The sequence below is a fragment of the Manis pentadactyla genome, chromosome 8 (genome assembly GCF_030020395.1).
Source record: "Manis pentadactyla isolate mManPen7 chromosome 8, mManPen7.hap1, whole genome shotgun sequence".
Classification (NCBI taxonomy): domain Eukaryota; kingdom Metazoa; phylum Chordata; class Mammalia; order Pholidota; family Manidae; genus Manis; species Manis pentadactyla.
In genome coordinates, this window is record NC_080026.1 from 73,370,100 (window position 1) to 73,395,660 (window position 25,561).

The window sequence follows — 25,561 nt, forward strand, 5'->3', positions numbered from 1 at the left end:
CATCTAGCTGGTACATGAAGCCAAACGTACAATGCAGTAGGAAGCCTCCCGCAATAAAGAAGTATCTGGCTCAAAGTATTCACAGACCTGAGGTTGATAAACCCTGGTCTAGATTGTAGCATGTAGGATTTAATAAATCTTTTGTCAAATTACTTCAGCCATGTCTGGAAGGTGTTAGTATTTTATTCTTCCAGGTGTCAATTCCATGGAGAGAATGCCTCCTCCTATTTGCTGTCCTGCACAGGTATTGGTGGAAGAATTTTGGTATGTTCCTTTAAAATCTTACAAAATGAGAAAGAGGTGCTGTTGCTCCAGAGGAACTGCTGATCCTCAATGGCTGCTGTTCTCCCTTGCTTCAAAGAGTTTAAGCAGGAGCTATGAAACTCAGGTGATTACACTACGTAAATTTCCCATCCTTTACTGTGGGAGGCATAATTTTGTCTAAATCCTCCAGTTAGTTCTGGCCATCCAGGGCTTGTTTTCCAATGGGAGTTGGAGGAGCACTGACCAAGCATATATTCATTATTTTGTGTCCGACAGCTGTTGCTATAATCCTTATGTTTAAAAAGAAGCTGATTGTTAAATACAACAATAAACATTCATAACACCTTGACAATACCTCATGTTTTCATGATGTTTATCTCTAACTATAAACATTGAACATTCTTATTAAAGACTTAATTAATTCCCATGATACCCATGGGAAGCAAAGAGGGGGGTGGGTTACAGTAATCCTATTTCAAGAGGCAATAATTAAGACCTGCCTGGAATTACACATTGACTGTTTGAAGAGCTAGGAATAAATTGCAGCACTTGACAATTGTGCTGTGTCTGTCCATCAGTGCAGCATTCTGCAGATGGCATTGATTCATCAGACCCTGGGTAGCACGCAGTCATAAGGTCTAATTCAAAATTTTTTTAAATGTACACAGCAGATTGTGAAGGGTGGTTGCTAATTAGAGGACAACACAGCAAAGGCATTTCCATGCTAGTGGTTTACCCTTTTTAAACAAAAAATGCAGCAATAGAAAAGTAAACAGGGGAAAAGAAAAGTACAAATTACAGTTCAATATTTACTATGGGCTGCTTGGTGCCAACTTTTCTGCTAGGTACTATGGAAGATGAAATATACATATCCTTGCTATGTCATTTAATATGTAAGTTGGAGATTCAAGACTTACCTGAAAGAAACAGACAGAAAACTGTGGAAGACATAAGGTAACAAAAACACACACTGAAATGTGTGTATCGAAGGCTTCTGTGACCTGGCAGGCAGAGAAGCATTTATGAAAAATGTGGAATTGGAGATGGGCCTTGAAATATTAGTAGGACTGGTTTAAGTGGACAGTAGGAATCTGGGAAATTTCAACTAGGCAAAGGAATTAATGAATATGGTGGGGTCATTCTTGCTACTCTCTGGAAGAGAAACTTGAGAACTCTCAAGGGGTCATTTCTACTAAGTGAACTGAAGGCAAAAAAGAGGCTGACAGTAAGGGGAGAGAATAAATAAAAATGCAGAGGAGACAGAGGTAGACTTCCTGAGTTCCTGTAAATCCTAGTATTACTCATTCCAATTCCTGCCTGAGCCTCAGCTACATCCCTGATTTACCTCAATGTCTTCAAATAAATTCCAGTTTTTTGTTGACCAGTAGAACTCAAGCTGTTATTGAAGCCAGGAATCCTGTGGGCCTAGGAGTATGCCCAGAGGGTTGAGTGTTACCAGACCTGAGCCCTGGGGCAAATACTTGGAACCAGTTGTGTTGTCTTCAGCTGGCTTTTCTGGTCAGCCATGGTTTTGGAAACCTTGGGCTGGGCAGATGAGTTCAAAGGGCTAAGAGGGCTTATGAGGTGGTGTTCCTGCTACTAAGGATTTGTGGCTCTAGATTCCTCTCCTAAGACAAATCGTCATGGACACAAAAGTCTCTTTGCTTTTTGAGCACTATTTCACTTTGCGGTTTGGTGAGCAAATTGCTCCTGCTTGCAGGTAAACTGGGTAACCCATTTCTAATTAGGATGGTTACCTTCTGAAGGTGGAAGAGTCGTTCATTGCTAACTTCAGAATAGCTGTTCAGGGCAGTGAACTGTTTGCTCCAGTATTTGCTCTTAGTATTACTTTCAAAATATTTTAATGACAGATTGTTACTTGGAGGTGATTTTTATTTCACAATTGTCTTGACAACAATGTAATTTATGAAATTCTATGTACTTGAGAATCCTAAAATTTTACAATCAAGCAATATAATGCTTATGAAGACTGATCGAAAAATGTACTGGTAAAAAATTCTTTAGGGTTGGGTGGACTAACGAGGGACAATTACTTTTATTAAAACAATATCTTGGGTCACAAACAGTAGTGACTTCAGGACCATAACTAAATTTTATTTCAAGAAGAGCCAACTCAAAGTATCAAAAAACCTTGTTTTTTCCCGTGTTATATTAGATATAGTATTAAAATTCCTCATGGAGAACAATTTAGAAAGCTTTTTATTATGAAAAAATTCAAACATACAGAAAACGAGAAAAAAAACTAAGAGCACTCTTCAATTTACAGTCAAGAACTGTTAATATTTTGCTAGATTTAGTTCGCTTTTATGTTTTTGGGAGGGAGGGCATTTTAAAGCAAATTTCAATACAAGTCTACACTTGATGCTTACTTGAACCTTATAGAGGTTCAAAGCTCAAAGGATATTCTGCAAATATGACACTTAAGAGAAAACAGCCAGCAATTTTCTGGCCCTCCCTGAGCTTGTAAAAATTTACATCACAGGAAAGCATGCCTTCTCTTTTACCTCTTAGGTGCAAACTCATGAAAATACTCAGTAGGGCTACTGTGATTTCAGAGCGTTGCCCTCAGTAGACACTCAAACATGTACTTTAACTGAATTTATCTTAAAGCCATAGGTGATAACTGCACTTTATCTTAGTCTCCCTGAGAAGAGCAGTATAACGTCGTTAAGTGCAGAAAGCCACAATAGCGGGTGTGGAAGGCGCTATAAAAGTCCGCACTGGGGCATACTGCCTCAGAATTCCCGAACGCTGTATTTTAGCGTAAAATTTCAATGCCTCATTTATAAAGTGGTCATCCGTAAGGTTTAGTTGAAATAAAGCAGTAAAGCGTCCACTAGAGGAGGGCTTGTTAATGAGAATGCAGGACCCTACCCATAAACTTTCTGACTGTGTAGACCTAGAATTCTGCATTGCTAACAAAATTCTCAGGTGGTGGTGACGCGGCTGGTCCTAAGACCGCAGGGACCCCACGTGGTTCGTGGCAGGAGCTCCGTAAATGTTCACTATTAACATTACCGTCCAAGCTGTCCGCCGGCAGGGGCCGTGGGGTATTGCATGGCAGGGAAGGGCTACGGCCGCTGTCCAGACGTTCATGCCAATACATCAAGCCTCCTCTAAAGGGAGTAGGTTATTACAAGGAGCTGGACAATCGGAGTCGCTGTCTTACAGAAAGGACCCCTTTCTTCAACTTCCGCGTCTGGGGAAAAGCAGAGGCTTTTTCCGCTCCCAAGTCCTGCCCTCTGGATTTCGCAGCCGTTTGCTTTCTGCCCCGGTGGGAGCCTGTCTTCCTGGCTAGCCTAGGGCCAGTGCAGCGACTCCGGCGGCACCCCCAGGCGAGGCGGGGGCGGGTGCCGAGTGAGGCAGGAGCCCGGCAGACGGCGTGGCAGGGAGGAAGGCGCTGGGTTCCCGGCCCGCCGGCTCCCGAGGGGGCACCGGTTGCCCGCCGCCCGATGGCCAGGCGGAAGATGGCTGCCCCGAGCGCGGCGGACAGTCACGTGTCGCGGCGACACCGCGCGCGCCCCATCCCCCGCTGGAGAAATAGACCCCGCGGGAGGCGCAGCACTGGGCTGCTTCTCGGCCACCGGGGCACCAAGCCGGCGTGCCAGGGAGGGAGGTACCCCACGGCGGAAGCCAGCTTTTCCTGCTGTCCGCCCTAACCCTGTCTCTGGCGTCCAGCTCAGGGAGCCGAGGAAAACCTCCCCTCGGGCGACCTGCGCCAAGTCGGGCTACTGGGCATGCGCAGTGTTCCCGCAGAAGTGCGACTGTTTTCCGGGTTTTCCCCGCCGCTGGGAGAGGCAGGCGGGAGGTGGGGCCGGGTGGGGTGGGGTGGGGCGGGGCTGCCTCGAATCTCGCTGACGGGCGCTCTCCTGGCCTTCGCCATCCTGTCTGGGGAGTTATATTGCTTGTATAGCAGGCGGCTTGTTTTGGGGGAGTCTGTGGGTAAACGTTTGAAAATGGGCCCTGGAGTCTCAGGTTCGCCCCTTTCTGTAATCAATCAGGAGTTAACCCAACGTGTCTGCAGCTTTTAGATCGGCGGGGAAGAGAATCCTGTTAGCTCGCGACCTCGTGCCCCAGTGCCGGGTCCCCAGAAAGCCGAGTTTGCATTCCTCGTTCTGACCAGCTCCAGCTCTTGCTCCGCTCCAAATAGTATACCGCCACCGACCGTGAAACTCGGCTCCCTTCCGGCCTCACTAAAACGGCCCCCTAAAAATGTGCGAGCTGGGCCTTTCTCGTCTTGGGGGAAAACACCCGCCGCCCAAGCTTCCAATTACTTGGATGTAGAATAACGGGATAAAAGCCCGGCTGCCCTGCGTGCGCTGTCCGGCCCGGGTCCCACTCGGTCCTGGGAGGAGCTCTCCCCGTGGACCCCGCCCGCCCGGTCCGCCGGCCCGGCCGCCAGGAACACCCGGAGGAGCGGATTCGTGTCGCGCGGGAAGCCGGACCGGCGCGGGCCGCGGACTGGGCATGCTCGGCAGCCCTGGAGGCTCGCAGTGGCAAGTCGGAAGCGTTCGCACCAGCGCGGTAGCGGCCGGAGCAGCGGCGGCGGCGGCGGGCAGGACGCCCGCGGGAAGGGGCCGGCTAGGAAACGGATTCCCCACTTGCGTCCGGCGAGCCGGCCAGAGAGCGCGATCTGGGCGCGGAGCCCCGACGCCGCCCTGCCCCGGATTTCATCGCACCGCGGGGGTCTCGGCGAGCGGAGTTCCGGCGGCCGCCGCGACTCCAGTGCAAGTGAGTCGGGGCGGCGAGAGGAGAGAGCCGGTCTCGGGGGGCCGACCGGACACCCGCCAGAAGGGCCTGGTTGTCGCCGGGGAGCGGTATGAGGGCAGCCCCAAGGCGAGGGGGCGTGAGCGCAGCCCGCACGGTGCCGCGCGCGTACCTGGCGGGCACTCCCCTGACGCCGCCGCTCCCCGGGGGTGGGCGGCCGGCCGAGAGCTCGGAGGGGGCGAGCCGCGCGCGGGGCTCCTAGTCCAAGTCGAGGCGGCGAGAAAGGCGGGGGCGTCCGGGGGCACCTTTTCAGAGGTGGTGCGCGCGGGCTGGAAGGCTGCCTAGTATCGGACTGTGGCTGGGCCGAGGAACCGGGAGGCGAGGCGCCTTCGGGCAGTGGCCCAGCCGGGGTCTGGAGACCTGCAGGGGCCGACGTCAAATCACGGCCCCACCCCCGGGGCCCGGGTGGCAGCATGACAGTTAGTTCCAAGGGGCCAGTCGAAGCCGACCAGGAGCCCAAGGTTTCGGGGTGCCCCCTCCTCGGCCCCTCGATGCCCACAGACAGCATAACAGGTGGGACCCTCTTCTTGAGGAGCGAGCTCCCCTTCCCAGGCCGCAAAACAGCCCCCGGGGTCGGTGGCGACTTCGAGCCCGCGCGGGGCCGTCCCCGTAAGATGAGGGTGTGTAGGGGTAAGGCCTGGGAGAGCCATCGGCGCAGCCTGGAACTGGACTCTCTCTCCAGGACGCACCTCTCCTCGTGGGTGAGGAGTCTCCGAGATTCCGAGGCGACTCGTCAAGGGCAGAGGAGCCACAGTAGTCGTTGTCTTTCCACCTAGACTCGGGCTTGCGACAGCTTCTGGTGGGCCGGTTAGGGTGTCCTGGTCCAGCTAACGGATTCAGTCTGGCGCGTTCCGGTTAACGCTTGCTTTCCTCTTGGGAGTCAAGAGTGAAAATCGGGAACAGGGTAGCCATAGCCGGAGAGAGTGAGAAGAATCCAGGCAGGTGCCGCTCAGATGTTTCTTTTCACCTTCATACGGCATGGATTTCAGCAGCACCCCCTTATGAAACCAAGAGTGAGGGCTGCTTTCTGAAAGGGAAGTTTATTTTCTATGTTAGGGAGCCTGCCTGCTGTTTCAGCTTCCCTGACATTAATCTTGCTGGGCCTTTAAAGCTGTTTGGACAGGTTATTTTGCTTTCAGATTTGGAGGTGTTTCTGGTTGGCTGCCTGGGTGTGAAAGTGGTAAGTGCTTGTCGCGGTGTGCTGTGAACTCCCCACGCTTCCTGGTACTGGGCTTGAACATTCAGCGAGCACTGAGTGGGCAGAAAGAGAGGAGTGGGCCTGGTGACGTAGCAGTGCGATGGGAGTTGCCTAGGGCCCCCTAGACTTAGCGAGGTTAGCAACTGTTCGGGCCTGTGCGGAAGGGGAGAGGGCTGGGCGTTTCGTTAGTCGGGGTGTAAGATATTGCACGGGAGAAGTCAGGCGGGGGGATGGGCTCCTTTCTGGTCCGTGCTCTAAGGGAAGCCCAGGGATGTTTGGTGATTCAGCAGGTGGCAGCCTTCCAGCTTTGAAGCCATGCCTTCCTTGGCCCAGCCAGCAAACTGGCAGCAGCTTGTAGGAACCTCCAGGAGCTGCCTTCTGCCTATAGGAGCTCACTTTTCCTAATCTTGTTTTCTGTTTAGGTCTGGAGGCCCTGGTCTTTTGGACTTCTTCACTGCTCTTACACTATGTAGCATGTTTTTGAGTCCCTTCAGTTCTGTGATCCTCTAGATAGCAGGAGGTGGCAGCTACCACTACGGGTGGTTTAACAAGTTACTCTGCAGAAAATAATAGCAATATGTAAAGCAGAGAGGTAGCCTTTTCCTTTTATTTTCTGCTTCAGAGGCTAGAAATTTACATTTTAAATAAAATAGTAAGCTCTGTTTCAGCAAGTCTTCAGTGCTGACAGGAAGCTATTTCAAATAACAGAAAGCATTTTTCTTTTTAAAAGAAATTAAAGGGATGGATTAAACTGACATTAAGGGGACACAGTTAAATTGGAAACAGTGACGTGTTCTCTGGAGGATCCCTAGCATCTTGCACAGTCCCTAGCTTGTATGCGCTCAAGAAATGTTGGAATTAAAAAATTTTTCGTAACAAGCTTGTTGATAAATTTTGGCACTTAAAGAACTTTATATGTTTTCTTAAGTCAGAATTCCTTGTGTTGACCATAGGCATTCAATTTTAACATGAAAACTCAACCCTTTTACTTTGTTTTTTTCTGGGTTAAGTCCCTTCATTTTCAGATTGTGCAGATCCTGTAGTTTAGCTTGAAAAACATGCATGCTTTCCTAACATAGCTCATGGAAATCTACAGGACTCCTCTGGGTTAAGTCCCTTCATTTTCAGATTGTGCAGATCCTGTAGTTTAGCTTGAAAAACATGCATGCTTTCCTAACATAGCTCATGGAAATCTACAGGACTCCTACGTATAGCTGTCATGGAGTTTTTAAAAACTAAAAAGTGCTGCTGCTGTGTATCAAATATGTTGTATTTACAAAACTTCATTTTATACAAAGCATTTCAGGAAAACTCTCTAGAATTCATACACCTTTACCATCCAGTGAAAAGCGCTGCCATATAAAAGACAAAATAGTGATTTGGGAATGAAAGTTTGGGATCATTTGCACGGGGGGTAATCACCAAAGTCTCTGGGGGAGGCGTGAATGTTCAGCCCGCTCCTTTTCTGCATCTTGCTTCACTGTTCTGCTCCTTCCTGCAGTTCAGCTGTTTCTTCTTTCCCTGAAGACATACTTTTCTAAGATAGTTTTGCTTGCTTCAAGCTGCTGCCAGAAGAATCTTGCATTTTCTCCCATAAATTCAGTCAGTTGTGATTTTTGTTTTCTGATTGTCCCATGCACTTTCCCACCACTTGGTGTGGTAAACTGTTCAATGACTCTTGGGAAAAGCTGTGGCCAGTATGTCCTTTAGGGGGGCCTGACAGATTATAGATGGCTTTTTCTTTGCCTTGCTTGGATGGTAGCTATAGCCATGGCAGTTTTTTCAGGAAGAACTGTTAGGACATGGTTTTTACATTAAAAAAAAAAAAAAAAAGTTTCAGCTGAATCAGCATTTCTTGAGTATGTACAAGTTGGGTACTGCAAGATGCTGGGGATCCTCCAAGTGAATAAGACAGTTTTAACAATGATGTCTCCCTTAAGCATCATTTTAATCCATCCCTTTAATAAATTTCTCTTCAAAAGAAAAATGCTTTCTGATATTTGAAATAGCTCACTACCAGCACTGAAGAGTTGATGAAATAGGTCTTACTATTTTACTAAAAATGTAAATTTCTGGCCTCTGTAGCAGAAATAGAAGGAAAAGGTTACCTCTCTGCTTGATAATATTGCTATTACTTTCTGTAGAATAACTTTGTAAACTGTTTATGGTGGCAGCTGCCACCTCCTGCTGTCTAGTGGGTCACAAAGCTGGAGGGACTCCAAACAAATATGCTACATAGTTTAAGAGCAATGACAAAGCCCAAAAGATCAGGGCCTGCAGACCTAAACAGGTTAAAGGCTCTTGGCCTGGAATACAAAGGTCATTTATTGACTCCTACCATGTTCTTAAGAATTTTGGTTATGAAGTCACTTTGCTAGGCTATCCAGTCCCCAGAGGATCAGCCCCTGTAGATGGAGATTTGGAAAGCCACGATGAATGTTGGGAATGGGAGTGAAGAAAGAGGAAGAGGTGTGTGGGGCCAGGAAGATGGCATGATTTTGTGACTGGGACAGGGCTTCAGTAAATGAATTGAAAGGCTGATCAACAGGTGTGACTCAGTTTCCCCTGGAGTGCTCTGCTTCCCCCCAGTCATTTTTACTTCCACAAATAAACACCACCCACACACAGATCCATAGACACACACACACACACACACACACACACACACACACACACACACACACACACACACACACACACACACACAGATGTAGACAGATGTACCCTTTCCCAAAAGCCCAGACCCCCAGCTCTATTTAAATACTAATATGTCAAAGGGAAAATCCAGGGCTCAGTGGCTGGTTGGATTCTAGAGGCCTGAAATACTGAAGCTTGCTGGTATTTAAGAAAGATTCCCTCCCTCTCCTCTCTCTCTCTCTCTCTCTCTCTCTCTCTCTCTCTCTCTCTCTCTCTTTCTCTCTCTCTCTCTCTTTCTCTCTCTCTCTCAGTGGGAAGCCATCTGCCCCCTTAGCTGCTGAAAAGCTGCTGGGTACTTAGACTGAAGCAAGAATTGTGTGTACTTGCAGGTGAGTGGGCAGTTAGAGGTCCCCTTGGTGGTTTTTACCTTTTAGACCTTTGGTACTAAGAGTTAACATTCCTCAGTTTTGGACCCAAGGTACTCCCCTTGTGCAAAGCCCCTTTCGTATTTTATTTTGTCCTCTTTCATTTCCACTCCCGTTGACATCCCTGCCAGAGAAGCCTCCTGTCCTGTGTTGGGTATGTTCTTGGGTATGTCTGTCCTTGGTAAAGGTGGTACTTTATGCAAGTCCTCAATGTACATAAGTGGTACTATGCTATAGATTTCATTCAGTTCCTTTTTCATTCAACACTTAAACTTTATTATGGAAGCTTTCAGATATTCATGAAAGTCAAAAGAATTAAACATTATATTTGTGAGATCTGTGTTAGTCTAGGCTTCTCTAGTGTATGCCTGTGTATGCTGCTTTGCACGCTTGGCTTGCTCACATTCACTGGTTTTACTTACTCATTTCCCTAGTGATGGACACTTAGGTGACCTCCACTCCTGCTAACACAAGTAAAACTGATGATGAGCATCCTTTACTCTCAGCCTTGCATGGGAGAACAGCTCTGGGGTAGGGGTTTTCAAACTGGTCCCCACCTAGTAGCACCGGTGTCATCTGGGAACTATTAGAAATGCAGACTCTCAGGCCTCAATTTAGACTTCTGGAATCAGACACCCTGGGGGCATATTCCCTCAATTTGTGCTTTAATGCTCCCAGCTTGGAGATGCTGATGCCTGGGAAAGTTTGAGAACTACCGCCCTAAGGGCACACACCCAGGAGTAGAATGGCTGGGTAAAAGAACAGACACACCTGTTTTGACTAAATACTGCCAGATTATTCTCCAGTGTTGCTGACGTTCCCATGAAAGTGCATGAGGGTTCCAGATTATTCCCCAAATCCTTGCATGTGCTTGGGGTTAACCATCTTTCTGACCCTCTCAGTATGTGTTGGCTATAAAGTGAGATCTCACTGCTGTAATGTTAATTTGAGCATCTCTTAATGTACTTGTTAGCTATTACAATTTCTTTGACCCATTTTACTCTTCTTTTTTTAATGCGTTGGTTTGCAGATGTTTCTTTCACATTCTAGTTATTAATCCCTTTTGCCATCTGCGTAACTTTGTCAATGGTAACGTCCAGAAATCTTTAGTTTTGATGTAGTCCAAATCCATTAATTTTTGCTTTATTTTGCATGTTAGGAGTCTCAAGCTGTTCTTCCTTACCCTGAGATTACAAAGATATTCCATATTTTCCTCTATTGGCTTCCTATTTTTACTTTTCACAATGAAACCTTTCATCTGCTTGAGATGCATCTTAATGTATAGCATAAAGCAGAAATCCAGTGTTATTTTTTCCTTTACGTTTTGTGAGGCAGTGTTCCCCGAATCTTTAAGCAGTATATCCTTTCCCTAATGTTTTTGGGATAAATGTGGAGCCACCTCTGTCATACATTAGGTTCCTATATGCACATGAGTCTATTTTTTTCAACTATTAAGAATTATAATTTACATATGGTAAGCTTTATCCATTGAAAGTGTATAATTTGATATGTTTTGACAGATGTACATATCTTTGAGACCACCATGATCAAGATACAGGGCATTTCCATCACTCCGAAACTTCCTGTGAGCCTCCTTTCAGTCCATCTCTCCTGTAGTTCCCATAGCCTGGCAACCACTGATCTGCTTTCTGCCACTATAGATTTGTTCGCATTTTCTAGAATTTTATATAAATGGGATCATACAATATTGTACTTTTTTGTGTTTGGCTCTTTTCACCCACCATACTGATTTAAAAAATATTTTGTAAAAAATGTGGTAAAATAGACATAAAATTTACTCTTAACCACTTTTAATTGCACAGTTCGGTGGCATTCAGTACATTTACACTGTTGTGCAATCATCACCACTGTGTATCTCCAGAACTTTTTCATCATCCCAAACTGAAACTCTTTTTGCATTAAACTCACTCAACATACTGATTTTGAGATTCTTCCACAGGTCTTTTGAGTTCTGAATTCTGTTACAGTCATCTATCTGTTTATATGCCACATTATTTTAATTATTAAAGCATTGCAGTGTATCTGTGTGGCAGAGTGAGCCTCTCCTTTCCTTTTTCAGAACTTGATTATTTGTTGCTTTTGTTTTTTCTTTTACTTTGAAATGCTTGTCATTCTCAACAAAATCATGGAAATGTGTATAGTCTTATGTGGGAAGAACTGATACCTTTTCTACCTTAATATTGTATTTCTATCCATGAACGTGGTTATCATCACATCTTTTAAAAATGACTTTTTAATAGAGTTTAAAATATTCTCTCATGGTAACAGTTTTTACAGAGATAATGTGTTACTTTGAGGAGAATCTGAGTCTGGGCTCCTTAATCTGAGCTGTACAGGTCGGCAGAGTGGGGACTTTGGGGACAGATCTTATTCCATTCTCTGTTCTCCATTCACTAGCCGTGAGTGACTTTGGGCACGTTGCTCGCCTTCTGTAGTAACACCCAGGATCTCCCCTCCTAAACCCTTAGGGGGCTGCTGAGGTGCTTACAGAAGATAATGCAGGAGAGTCAGGGAGTACAGATCCTGCAGTGTTGAGTCACCAAGTGAATGTTGGTATAATACCTCCCCTAATTCTGACTTTAAATAGTATAAACTTCATACTTTTATTCTGCTTCTTTGGGATTGATAACAAAAAAGTGTCAGAAAAACAAAGTGAACAAGCCAGCCACATAACCGTGTAAGTCTCTAAGTCTACATATGCAAAGCTATGCCTCTGCCTAGTTTTGTGGGGTTTCACAGAAAGTATAGATACTTCCAAATAATTTTACAGTCCAGTGGGGCAGAAACGACTAATATACAAGAAACAAGAGGAGAACTCTTTGTGACAGATGGCATATAATTAGGGGTTAAGTGTTGTGGTGGCAGGGAGTTATGAGAAAGATGCTATGTGAGAGCTGTGACTTGACTCGGGTAAAATTAGATTCGTGGGGAGAGCAGGGGACGGAGAAACCAAGAATAATTAGCATTTCCATCCAGGGCTTTGAGGGCCTACTGTTGAACTCCATGACAGTGGATTTAGTGTCTAAATTTAAGTTCTTAAAAATCATTGCTTGGGATCAGTGATAATTGGTGTACAGATGCCTAGGTAACTAGCAGCTCTCTGTCACAGCAGCTCAGAGCAGTGACACTGCCGTGGCGGTGCCTGGGCCCACATCTTGGCCTTGCCATTTAGTTGCTGTGGGGACTTCGGCAAGTTAAAAAAGCCCTTTGTGCCTCCATTTCCCTAGCCCTTGTCAGTGTTGTATAACAGCAGATACTCACAGGCATTGTGAAAACTATGTAAGTCCTCATTGGTCAAGCGCTTGGTGCTTGGCATAAGGTCATCACAAGATAAATAAATAACAGTATAAAGTTAGCTGTTCTTATAAATACTCTTGTTAATATAGTTGGGTCCCTCCTGTATCGCTCTTGAAGGATGTGAGGCCCATGCCTCAGAGCTGGATGGCTTTTGTCCAGAAAGACCTATTGGAGGCACAGTTCTGTGGAGTGGGCCTTCTCTGAATGTTGCTGAATATGTGGTGGACGCTCAGGTTGTGGAGAGGGTGTGAGTAAATGCTTGACAGACAGTGGAGCCAGGTGCCATCTCTGTCAGTCCCGGATGCTCTCCAGTCAGGATTCTGGAATGGACTGGATAGATGTCAAGTGGTTAGCATGCTGGAAGCACATTTATTTTGCTGCATTCCTAGTTCCAATTTTTGGAAAAGGTACAGTAGTCAATGGTCCTCATGTTTGTTGAGGGCTGATTGCATGCCAGACTATCTAAGCCCTTGACCCTTGCAACAGTCCAGTGAGGTGGATATATTATCATCCTCCCCTTTTTAGTGATGTAGACAGTAGGGCATAAGTAATTTGCCCAATCAGGTAGGTGTGCCCTGAAGTTTAATGTTTGGGGTCTTTACCATTTGGCAAACGTTACCAGAGTGGGTGCTGTTGGTGGGGAGCCATATAATTATGTAGAGTTGTTGAATTCAGGTTAGCCCAGCAGGATATTCCCATGACCTTGGAGGTTACACCAATGGTTCTCAAATTGCAGTGTGTATCAGATTCACCTGAAGACTTGTTTAAACACCCAGTGCTGGGCCTATTCCCACCAGCGTTTCTGAGGCAAGTAGCTTGGCGTGGGGCCTGGTAGCCTCATTTCTAATGTATTCCCAGATGCTGCTTCTGGTCTGGGACCACTCTGTCAGACTCTTTCAGAGCAGCTGCCATAAGCGATGCTCATGTCAGTGAGGAGCCAGCTGCTCCTTTTCTAGTTCAAGTCAGGTAAGGCGATTTCAGATTCAGAAATTTTAAATACTTTTTATGTCATGAAATAAAAACTGAACTCACATGGTTCTGTTTATCTAGGCCAGCAGAATGCGAAGAAAATCTGCTTTTCTCCTTGCCAGTGTTTACGACATGGCTAAGATGGAGGACAACCCAGGGTGGAGGGAACATTTGGAAATGCAAGTAAAGATTCATGTTAGAAGCATAAAGTGCTATCTAATGTATCCCATCATAAGAAGATGCCCTGATTTGTTTTTATGTTGTTATTTTCTATCTTCCTCTTCCCTGCCACAGGCACAGAAAGGCTTTGTGTCCACCAGTTATCCCCTTGGGAAAGTTAGGCAGAGAAATTAAAAGTGTATGAAGCCTGACAATGGAGAGGCAGAAGATAATCTTATATGACTGGGTTAATTGTGGTAGAAAACTGTTTCTAGGAAATCATTTGAAAAAAGGAAAGGAAAGAAAAGGGCTGTGTACCTGTCTGCAGCTGTTGGGTGGGAAACTAGCCATCATGTGTCTAAGCTTATATATATAGTGCCTACACACAGGAAGCCCTCAAGAGGTGTGAGCAGCTATTATTACAGCAAAAGTTTTCTGTTTTGCAGTGGATGCTCCCTTTCCTTTATTCAAACAATGTGTTGCACATGAAACTGTGGAATAAGAAATTGTTATAATTGAAAGATTTTACAGGAACTGTGGACTCAATTCTGAATTAACCCAGAGGATGATGTACAAGTAAACTGTTTGGTGACAGATGTCAGTCCAGACTTTTCCTTGTGCTAGCTGTCAGGGCTCTCCTGTGACCCTTGTTTGCTTGGTGAGGAGATGTGCTGGGGCAGAGAGGATTAGGGGATTGGCCAAGGAAAGACTGGGGAGGCCAGAGAGACCTGTTCACGTATGTGAGGTGTTCTTAAGTCTGGTCTTTTTATAAACTGGGGTTTACAATGGCAGTAACTGCCTCTTGAGGGTCTGCTATGGGCTGGAACCCTTGTTAAGCTCTGAGACAGAGATGAGTGAGATGGGGTCTGGGTCCCTGAGAGGCTAGTGGGGTACACAGACATGTCCTGGGATAAATGCCATCACCTAGTAGTAAGTGCCGATGGCAGCTGCCCACCAAGATCCCCTGCAGTTGGGTGGAGGGCTGGACAGAGAAGGTCAGCTGCTCCAGGTTTGCGATGTACAGCACACCCGAGAAGGAAACTGATACCAGAGGATAGAAGATGGAACTGGAAGTGGTGTATTTTGGTTTTGTTCTCATTTTTCTTTTGGGATTTCCATTTTTAGTGAGAGTCTAGGAAGATGCGTGCTGTAAGTGGTCAGCCAGTAAAGGGAAATCGGGAACTGGAACTGAAATTCAGAACCACTTAGGAAGTCATAGGGGGCATTTGGCACTTTACTTTCTTTGTTTTTAAAAGAAGTGGCTAAATTTTAGCTCTCACTTAGTAATGTAAAACCTGGAGAAGATTAATAACTTTCTGTCTGTAAGGTAAATCAGCTTTTTAAATAAAGATTTTTTATGAAAACCAAGGTTTTGTTTATTTGCCCTCAATTTTTGGCAAAGTGCTGAATTCCACTTTGAATTTGGTTTTCAGTGGCTTGCATTTCTCATGTTCCTTGTCCTCCTTCCCCACCTTCTTTCCTTAATATCCTTACAAATACCATGCAAGCTAAGGCATAGATGCCAAAGCTGCACCCTTGGTAAATTTGGGCCTCTGCTTCCTTATCTGTAAATGGAGAGCTTGGATGAGCTGACCGCCCCAGTCATTAGTTGCCAGGTTCCAAGAGCCCTGTGATTAGGGGACATCTGAAAAGAGTGGCTCCTGAACTCCACATCATTAGTTGTTTATTATCCTGCTAATAAGAAAGAATCTTATTTCAGTACTGCCTTGCCCCATCTTGTTTAGCTGTGTGTCCAAACCACTATGGAAAGGGCAGTGAGGGGTTGGTTCTTCAATCTTTGTGTTTTCCAGGTTATGACTGTTGCCCCTCTGGCAGGCTGTTACTGATCAAGGTTTGAAATGTGGGATGTTTAGTATTTGAAAAGTTTCATGCAGGTATACTTTGTGACTCCATTAAGGACAGGGGCTGTTAGGACTGGTGGCAGGTTGTGGGATGGGTTGGGTGGGTGCTGCTCCAGTTGGGAATGGAGCCCCACAGAATCACAGGTTGTGAAGGTTGGGGATGGAAGGGACATTCCTGGGCCAGGGTTGCTGTGAACAGAGTTCAAGAAAATGATCCCATATAGAGGGGAGAGAGTTGGCTCAAGGGTTCACTGTCCCTCCCCAGTGGTGGGGGCAGCAGCAGAGGCTGGAGGAAAAAGAAAGGGGAGAGAAATAGCAGCTGCTGGGAAGGGAGGTGCTTTGCTGAGAGCATTTTACCCTCCTGATAAACCAGGTGCACAGTTAGGCAGAAGTCTAAATGGGTTGGGAGTGTGGATGTGCCTGAGCCAAAAGGGAAGAGGAGTTGCTGATTCCTGACGAATCTGGAAGGGAAGTGGGAGACAGGCAGCACAGCGGCTGGGTGAAGGTGCAAGCAGTGGGAAGGGAAGCAGAGAGGAGAGCAGATGGGTGCTGGTGGAGAAGAAGCCACGGGCCCTGAGGGTGTCGTAGAAGGAACACCCTTCATGGGAGAAGTCATGGCTTTTGGTCAGAGCCTGGGCATCTGAGGTGGAGAGAGAGCGAGTTGGGGCAGGTGTGACTGGCTGCCTGGCATACTTGTGAAGCCGGATTAACTTCTGGAGCCATTTGTGTGATGGTGGGAGAAGGAGGGTCCTCTAGACAGCAGGAACTGGGAAAGGCAAGGACCCAGGGACCCTGATTTTGAGAACAGCTGGGGAATGCTGGCAGGGCAGTGGGTTCGTGTTGCAGCCCTCTTGGGACACTGGCTGTCGTGTGGAGTGGGAATAACGAGCACGACATGGCAGTACTGTCGATGGAAGCTCTGGTGTGTGCCCGTGGTAGTAGGCAGGGCAGTGTTCTGTGGTTGAGCTGATCTTGGGAAGGCCCCGAGATGTCCTGTGTCAACGGGAGGCCTTGTCAACTTCCTTTCTGTTTACTGGGCAGTGGGTTGACCGTTTGCTCCGGTGGACCATATGTGAGACTTAGAGCAATTGCGCGGGGAGTGCCCATCTGTACCCAGCTTTGTGGCCATGTGTTTTTGAGATTTTACCCACATGGACTGTTGTCCCTTGGCGTATGTTTCTACCTAATTTTATCACAGAGCCTGTCGCTCTCCCCATGGTTGTTAGTTTAGTTCAGTCTTCTCACCGTGAGATTCCCAAGTGCACCCATTGCTCTCTGTGGAAGTCATGGATAGCCTCAGTCCCTAGCCTAAGCCTTTGGAATCAGCAGCGGTGACTTGGATGAGGCTGAGGACATAGGTGTGAACAAAGCAAAGTCTGCCTGCAGGAAGTTTTCTTGGGGTAGACATGGCAGCCAGGTCAATAGATGTGTAGCGTGCCTGGTGTAGGAGGCAAAACCTCACCTGGGCCCCTTCATGTCTCTGCTGCCCATTCACAGGGTTGGTCGCCTGACATTTGCTTTGTTGGCGGGGTTTGCTTAGTGACACCTGAGTTATTCCGAAGGCTGTACACAGTTACCAGCAGCTGTGCTGGGCAGCATTCCAGGTTTCCATCGGGCCCTGAACATGATTGACTTTTTCCCTCCCTTTGATTTCAGAAACAGACAGACAGCATGGTGAGAACATGCAGGAATTTCTCAAACCTCATTTTGGCCATTTGTTTGAAGACCCTATCAGTGGCCCAGGGGTTCTTATGGGGTCCATAGATGGGTTTCATGAAGCCACTGAAATTGAATTTGTCATTTTGGGTGTATGCGTTTTTCTAGCGAGAGTCTCTAAAGCTTTCATTAAATTCATGAGGAAGAGCTTTGAGGAAGAAAATTGTGCCATTGAGGGTCCTTCTTACTGTCTATCCTTTGTAGAGGAACTAATCAGAAGTGCCTGCCCAAAGAGGGGAGGCAGATGCTGGAGAGCCTCTCTGTGGTTATATGGGACTGGGTGTTTCTGTGTCTTATGGGTGGGACAGGTTCAGTTATTCGTCTGAGGAAATAAGAGAAGCAAAATGGTGTAACTGGAATCATGGAAGACCAACTGATTTAGTGGGAGAAAAGGCGAGGAGGCATGTGTCATGCTGCAATGTGGCTTTGTCCTCCACTGAGACAGAAGAGGTTGAGCCACGGAGGAGAGCAGAAGACCGCTTGAGCAGATGCTCTTTCTCAGATTCTGTCTGCTGGGCACCAAAATAGGTCTGGAGAAGACGGTTTAGGCCTTCAGCTTTTGATGTCAAAGTCCCTGTTTTAGAGATTCCTCTGCTGGAGAAGCAGTAGTTTACCTAAATGGTAAAGTTCATGATGATTGTCCTTCAAGATAAGGTTATGGAGGGTAGCTTTTAAGAGGGGTAGCATAGATATTTATACACAAATTGATCCAGCAATTCTACTTCTGGGGTTTATTTAAAGACATAATTAAGACCATTATTCATTCCGGAGTTGTTTATAATAGTGAAAAGGTGGAAACCTATATCTAGCAATAGGGGATTGGTTTAACACATTATGTATACCCACACAATACAATACTAGACAACCTGTAAAAATAATATCTAGGAGAATAATCATGTAGAAAGTTGTTCTAAAAACATTGGTATGTGTACAAAGCTATGTGCTACTTTTCTAAAAAATAGAACTATTCAGAAAATACCATTTGTGTGCCTGCTGTGAGCCTGGCACCCTGCTGGGCACTGGTGACACAGGGATGAGCTAGGCAGATATGGTTCCTGCCCTCTATAAGCTTATAGTCTTTTAGGAGAATAGTCAGGTCATACTGACTTTCTCATAAAAAAAGTTTCAAAATATTCATAGGGAGACTATAAAAAGAATGATTTCTTAACAGGCAGTTCAACCCCTTGTGAAGTCTGATCACGTGTCTCTACATACCTGTCATTAGCTGTCCTCAACCTGAAGTCACTGATTTCTAGAAAGCTTGAAGTAAGTTGTTATGGTGCCTTACTGATAGTGCCCCCTTGTTAAGCAGTCTTCCTTGCGTCTTCTTTCTCCCCTCACAGGGCAAGGCTCTGGGGGTGGGAAGGTGTGGGGGTGGTGGCCTGGGCGTTTTGGGAGTGGTAGGTATTCCTGCTCTTTCTGACCTCCGTTCTCTGTGCTGTGGTCTTCACAGGCCTCATCACCACCTCACCTGGAATTGCCTCTATATCTAGCAATAGGGGATTGGTTAAACAAATTATGTATACCCACACAATACAATACTAGTCGTCCTGCTATGAGCCTGGTGCCCTGTCCACATCACCTCTCTTGACCCTCATGTTGTTCCGAGTCTTGGGCCCCGACCACCTTGCCTGTGGTGTTTGCAGCCATGTGGAGTAGTGCTTTGTTCCTAGAAACCCGGTTTCAGCCCTTCCTTGGAGCCTGGCGAGGCCCACGTTGGACTCTGGGTGTCCTGACTTCCCATGGGCATCTTCTCACTGGACTACAGCCGGTGCCTCCCTGTCCCCCAGGAATGGCTCCTCCCAGCAAATCTGCATTAAAAACTAGTGTGTGCTGCAAATCAGTGACCCTACAAAGCTGCAATAAAGGTTAATTCCTTCAAATGCAATAGGGCAGCAGATTTCTTGAGGAAGAGGAATTAACTGTCTTTGGTGGTGTGCCGCTTGTCACAGTATTGAGACAAAGTAGAATCGGTGTTGGTGGTGTTTGGCAAGTAATCTGAAAATACTGTTCCTAGCCAAATTCAGTGAGCTTCCATTGGGTGCCGGGCTGTGAAAGGCTCTCAGAGTCCACTGAGGGAGGAGATGTGGGGCTCGACTCTCAAGAGCACCACTCCAGAGAGGGCAGACAAAAGGTGGACCTGGTGAGTGCAGTGTGATTAAATGCTGTGTGTGCTAGTAACTAGAATTCAATGGATTTTGGCTAAAATGCTCAGAAAGACATTCATTCACCCAGGAGCTCATGGCTTGGATTGCAGTGGGCGCCGCCAACATCAGAGGCTGTGTGAATGTCGCCCCCTGGAGTCTGGCAGTGTTCAGCCTGTGCTAACTGTGAAGGCTGCTCTGCATCTGCCTTTAACCTGTTTGTTTTTTCTTTTAGAAAACTTTTTTCTTTCTTCTTCTCCTTCTTTTTCCCTTCACCCATCCCCTTTCTTTTCCCTTACTCTTTATTTTTTTCCTTCAATTAGAAAATATATGTGAAAAGAATATCATCTGTAATCCTGTCAGCTATAGGTAACCACTGTTACCATTTTGGTGTATTTCCCTCCCATCAGTTTTATATAAATATTTGGTGTTCAGTGAGTGAAAACATTTTGACCAAATGCTAAAAGGTAGAACGCTTAGGAATTGTACTGCCAAAGATAAATCTCACTGTTCTAGAATGGACTTCAGGGATACAAGTAGATATTGGAAATTTAAACATTATTACAGTGTTATTCTTAAAATTAAAATAGAATTTGGCATTGTGGTTCAGGAACCTAATGTCTTAGCATATATGATCAGTGTAATGAACACTTGTGATTTGGTAGGGAATGACTTTCAGCTGAGGTGGAGGAGAGAGGCGGAAGGCTTTATTTACTTTTTTGGTTTTTGAATTATTATTATTATTTTGGTTAGTTGTCAGCATAATACACTATGAGTAGTAGTCTCCAACCTATTAAGTTTTTGTCAAATAACTGACTTTAACTCCTTTATCTAAAGATTTCCTTGGCAATGATTAGGCAGTTGGGTTGAAGTAATCCCTCACTCCAGCTTTGGGCAGTGCTTGAAGGAGAGTGTGTTTGGATAATCCTCACTCCAGCTTTGGGCAGTGCTTGAAGGAGAGTGTGTTTGGATAATCTCAGAAGCAGAAGTAAGATTGTTGCCCTTACACAAATTTTTCCCTGATGTTTTTGGATGTGATTGCTGCTTCACCCCACCAGTTGAGAGAAAAATGCATCCTTAAGCCTCAGCTCCAGAAGTGTGGCATGGAGCACGTAATTGGCTTTCAAGATAACATAGCTACTGTCCAAATCTCCATCTGTATCTCGACTTTTACTGCCTGTACAGCAATCTCAGCATCTTCTGTGGTGAAGAGTGACAAAAGAATCTTAGAGACATAGTAAGTGCAGACCATTTACTTTCTTAAGGCATCTCAGTTTCTAACGGTGGACTACTTGGCCCTGCAAGCAGCCATTGGTTGTTAGTAAGCATGCTCTTTTATATTGTTAGAAAGTATGCTATGTTGATTCTGTTCTCTGAAAAATACAGTGTTAAAATTTTCTTTTATTCAAGCAGCCTTTTCAAATATGTAGTAACCAGCCATCCGCATCCCATCTCTGATCATCTTCTGTAAGTACATGTCAAAATCCTTGGGTGTCACATTATCTGCCTTCTGATGGAAGAGATTTCAATTCCAAGATGCATCTGAAATGCTGCCAAGCATCTTTGGATATTACAGTGAATATTTGAATGATGTGCCTTGTTCATAATACTGATGTTGGCATGCTGATGTGGTATAACCTCATGGTGATGCCATATTAGTTATACACCAGTTCAGGGATGCCAGAAACATTTGAAGAAAGTATTGTGCTCTTTGGTCTTCCAGATTGAAACTAAAGATCAGATTTTGGCTAAGTATGGAAACTGAAGGCAGCTTTGGTGTTTCCTTAAATATACATAGAAATATATATGTTTTCTGTGTAGGTTTAAAGTACAGTTTTTCTAAGATGTGACCGAGAATGTGCCAAATCTATAGTTTGCTTTAAAAAAGGACAAATTTCTTTCATTTATTTTGTTTTAATTATAGTAAAATGTACATAACATAAAATTTACCATTTTAACCATTTTTAAATGTGTAATTCAGTGGCATTAAGTACATTCACATTGTTGTGCAGCTATCACCACCAGCCATTTCCAGAACTTTCTCATCATTGCAAGCTGAAACTTTGTACCCATTAAACAATAACTCTCCATTCTGCCCTCCCCGCAGCCCCTGGCAACTCCTCTTCTACTTTGTCTATGATTTTGACTATTCTAGGTACCTCAAGTAAGTGGTGCCTTACAGTATTTGTCCCTTGTGTCTGGCTTATTTCACTTAGCATGTTTTCAGGGTTCATCCATGTTGTAGCATATATCATAATTTCCTTTTGTGAGGTCTAAGAATATTACATTGTATGTATAGACTGCTTTATATCTATTCATCCATCTATCAATGAACACTTGGGTTCCTTCTACCTTTTGGCTATTGTGAGTCATGCTGTTGTGAATCTGTTCAAGTCAAGTATCTTTAAGTAGGCTTTTTTTTTAAAAATAAGTAAAAATATATACTTTCATGAGATGGGTTTTACTAGAAGGTTGCCATATTGAAGTTTGGTTAAGGCAATGCTTACCTCAAGTACTTTCAGCAGTGTCCAGTGAAAAGTGTTAGCATTTGCCTAAGGGCAAGAGAGCAGTTTACAGTGCAAGCAGTTCCTGAATTACGATGGTTTGACAAATGGTTTTTTGAATTTATGATGGTGTGAAATCAATAAAAGCCATACTTCAAATTTTGAACTTTGATCTTTTCCCAGGTTAGTGATGTGCGGGATGACACTCTCTTGTGATGCTGGGCAGTGGTGTTGAGCCACAGCTCCCACTCAGCCACGTGCTCATGAGGGTAAACAGTTCACACACTACAGGTGTTCTGTGGTCACACAGTCTGCCCTGTGGTCCCACTTCCAGCACAGCATTCAATAAACTACTTGGGCTATTCAACACGTTATTGTGTTAGATGATTTTGCCTAACTGTAGGCTAATATAAGTGTTCTGAGCATATTTAAGGTAGGCTAGGCTGAGCTGTGATGTTCAGTAGCTTAGGTGTATTAAATGTATTTTTGACTTAGGATGTTTTCAGTGTAGATGGGTTTATTGAGATGTAACCCCATTGTAAATCAAGGGACGTCTGTACTTCAGGGCACTTTCACCAGTGAACTTGGCAGCCACCTTGAAGGAGGCCTCTCTGGGTTCTTGGAGTACAGCCTGGTGTTTTCGTATCTTCTACTCTGATAACTCCTGCCTGTCAGTACTTCAGGAGGGAGAATCTGTCAATAGTGTTGGTTCCACAGTTCAGTCTTTGCTGGTAAAATTCTCATCACAGCCCTTTCTTGATATGCACATATGATTTATTTAAGCTGTTTGCTAGTCTGAGTTTGTCTCATTTGTGGCCCCTGAATTTCTGTTTAGGGATGACAGTCTGTTTGGGAAGGGGGCTGAGGCTCTGGGCTGGAAGCTGTAGCACACAGCAAGCACTCTTGATTTAAACTTAATATTTTTCCAAATCTGTGTGGCAGGGGAGACCCGATGGACAATACCAAGCAGCAGATTACCCCCGACTCCCTTCAGTGGTCCACTGGCTTAGTGGTGCACAGTCATCCTGTGATGACATGTTTTAGATACTTCTTCCTGGAGATGTGGGAAATTGATGCTAGCTTTCTGTTCTGTGGTAAGAGAAGTAAAATGTTTTTTACCTTTATAGGCTTGATAAGAATCAAATACAATTAACTGTGGTTTAAACAGTTCCAGTCAAGTTTGTTTGCTTATGCTGCCCACATTTGCTAAAGACATGTGGTGTATCTGGAGAGGGAGGCTGGTCTGTGAGTTTATTGACAGCCATGTGGATTTTTCTTATATTGAGTTTGTTTTTGCTATATGATCTTTCTTTGTGTTTAGTTATTTTTTGGCATCTTTCTTGGTCTTTTGACTCATAGGTGTGTGTGTATGGATTTGTAGAGTTGTGGAATGGATTTAAAAAAGTCCTTGATTAAATAGGTGATCTCTGGAATGAAAGAACATACACATTTGGTACTCAGTCATATAATTTATATTTTTAGTGCATCACTTTTGACAATCAGTCACATGTTCTACTTCAAAGAATACTGTCTGAGTACATTTTTTGGTTCAACATACAAGATATAATCAGAGACTGCTCTATGGGAAAAAAGATAATTGGGGTCCTTTTGTTCCATTAACATTTTGTGTATAGTTAACCTGGCACCACCTCAGATACCCAGGCAAACAACTGTCAATTTATAGTTGCCTGTTTTACGTTACGCATCTGGTGGCTGAATGGAAGTATGATTTCTAAGGTGTAGAACCTGCTGTGTTTTTACCACTGGGAAATTACAGCTGTGCATCTGCTTGTGTGGGTGGTGGTGAGAGCGTGGCAGAGATGCAGAGCTCCTGCCCACATGCCCCCCAGTGGGCCAGTGATGATGCCAAGTGATCTGTGTCCCTACCACTCCTGGGTACGTTAGGGGTAAGTGGGGTCCACTTCCCAGGAGGTTGTGATCAAAAGAAGAATGAGAGCAAACATTTAAGATGATTTCTGTTCACAGTGTCTGTCCCTTCCATCCTCTGCTGAGCCCCTTTAAATCCAAATAGTCCCTGATCAAGCCACTGGTATTGCTAACCTGGCCTACTTCTGAACCTGTGGCTGGAATGCTTCCTCTTCCTCTTACCCCTCATCGACTGTTGTGGAACACCCTTCTTTCATTTTCTCATCCCACTTTGGATCTTTGAGGCTTTGTACACTTCTGGGTTTTTTATCTTCCCAGGAGTTCATCTTTGACTCCTTCCCTGGCAGCTCTGCCTGATTCAAACATATAAATGTTCCCCAGAGTTCACCCTCAGCCCTCATGATAAGCAGCCCAGAATAGGCAGGCCATGCAAGGGGAGTAGGCCATGCAAGGGGAGCAGCCCCTGTGTTTGAGGTGAGGTGGTGGGGGGCTGGGGTCCAGCTGGGGAATGGCTCTGATTATTTGCTTTTGACTCCAAAAGTTCCTTACTGTCTGGGAGGTATTATGGTCAGAGCAGTTCAGTGGTAAAACAGGATGTGTGGAGGAAGTGATGGAGGAAGAGCAGAGCTTTTTTTATACCAAGGCCTTTATTTTAGGAATAAACTCTAGGGATCAGAAATACTGATGGATAGATTAAATCTGACCTTTTGCATTTTCTGATCTGTACTTTATCTCCAGAATAGTTAATGTTATTCCTACTGGAATAAACAATGGTATGTGTTTCAAGTTTTATGCTATTCTTAATTTTTGAAAATTCAGCAAATAATGAAATTCAACCAGCTCATGTGTGTTCTAGTTTGTCCTATGCCTCTGTCTATGTGCAGAGGTCACAGGTGTTCAAAGGTAAATAGTGTTAGAAGTTGACTTGAAGAATTCATTTTTTTTTTCTTTCACAGGTTTGTTCCCAGTGCATCTTTCAGGTCCCTTCAAATGTTATGGCTGTTCAATTTAAAATAGTTATGCAATATTTCTTTTATGACTTTAGAGGATGGCACAGTTTAGTTTTCTTTACCACTCAATTTTCTTTATTGCCCTGAGGTAACATTTGGAGGTACTCTTTCTGATACTGTATGAGATCTCAAGACTGATTTCTTGAGTTTTTTCTGAACTACCTGGCAGAAATTTTCCTTGTTAGATATACTCATTTGTGGAGCCCAGAAGTTGATGAAAAATGAGACAGGGAATGTCAGATATTGGGAGGCATACATCATAGTGTAATGATAATAAAACCGTAAAAACCAGCTGGCAGAGATGGGCTTGGGTGCCTGCTCTGCCAATCACTGGCAATGGATGTTGATCAAATTACTTGAGTTTTTTGAATCTTAATTTCCTCATCTGTAAAATGGGGATACTAATGCTTATCTTACAGGTTTGTTACAGGATTATGTCTGTAAATCCCCAGCACATTGTAAGTATAGAGTAAATGATAGTGCTTATTACTAGGGCTTCCTCCCCTGATGCCAAAATGTATTAGGAAGTGGTTATGTTTTACTGTTATTTTCTTTTGCCATCTACCATTATGGAAGCTATGGGGGTAGAAATGAGAAAAGTCTAGCCTGACTGAGAACCTCATTTTATTGTTCAATTGAATTCATATCATCTAAATTAGCACATTTCTATCTTTTCTCCT

At 44.9% G+C, this 25,561-nt stretch overlaps 2 protein-coding genes across 4 annotated transcripts in view; one reads left to right on the forward strand and one right to left on the reverse strand.

Moving 5' to 3' along the window:
• Positions 1-4,555: 4,555 nt before the first annotated feature.
• On the reverse strand, positions 4,556-5,467 carry LOC130684472 (basic proline-rich protein-like). The gene has a single exon (XM_057505371.1). The coding sequence runs from the start codon at positions 5,465-5,467 to the stop codon at positions 4,556-4,558; it is 912 nt and encodes a 303-aa protein (XP_057361354.1).
• SGMS1 (sphingomyelin synthase 1) overlaps positions 4,879-25,561 on the forward strand; it is a 310,623-nt gene continuing 289,940 nt past the window's right edge. For 2 of the 3 annotated variants that reach the window (XM_036924032.2, XM_036924033.2), the window contains exon 1: positions 4,879-5,016. The gene's annotated coding sequence lies outside the window, so the exon portion shown is untranslated. Of the gene's footprint in view, positions 5,017-6,097; positions 6,233-25,561 lie in introns of those variants that run through there. The other variant, XM_036924034.2, reaches the window with a different exon arrangement.

Bases quoted from the DNA above. Each gene is read 5' to 3' on its own strand.
- LOC130684472 (XM_057505371.1), bottom strand. From the start codon at position 5,467: ATGCTGCCACCCGGGCCCCGGGGGTGGGGCCGTGATTTGACGTCGGCC.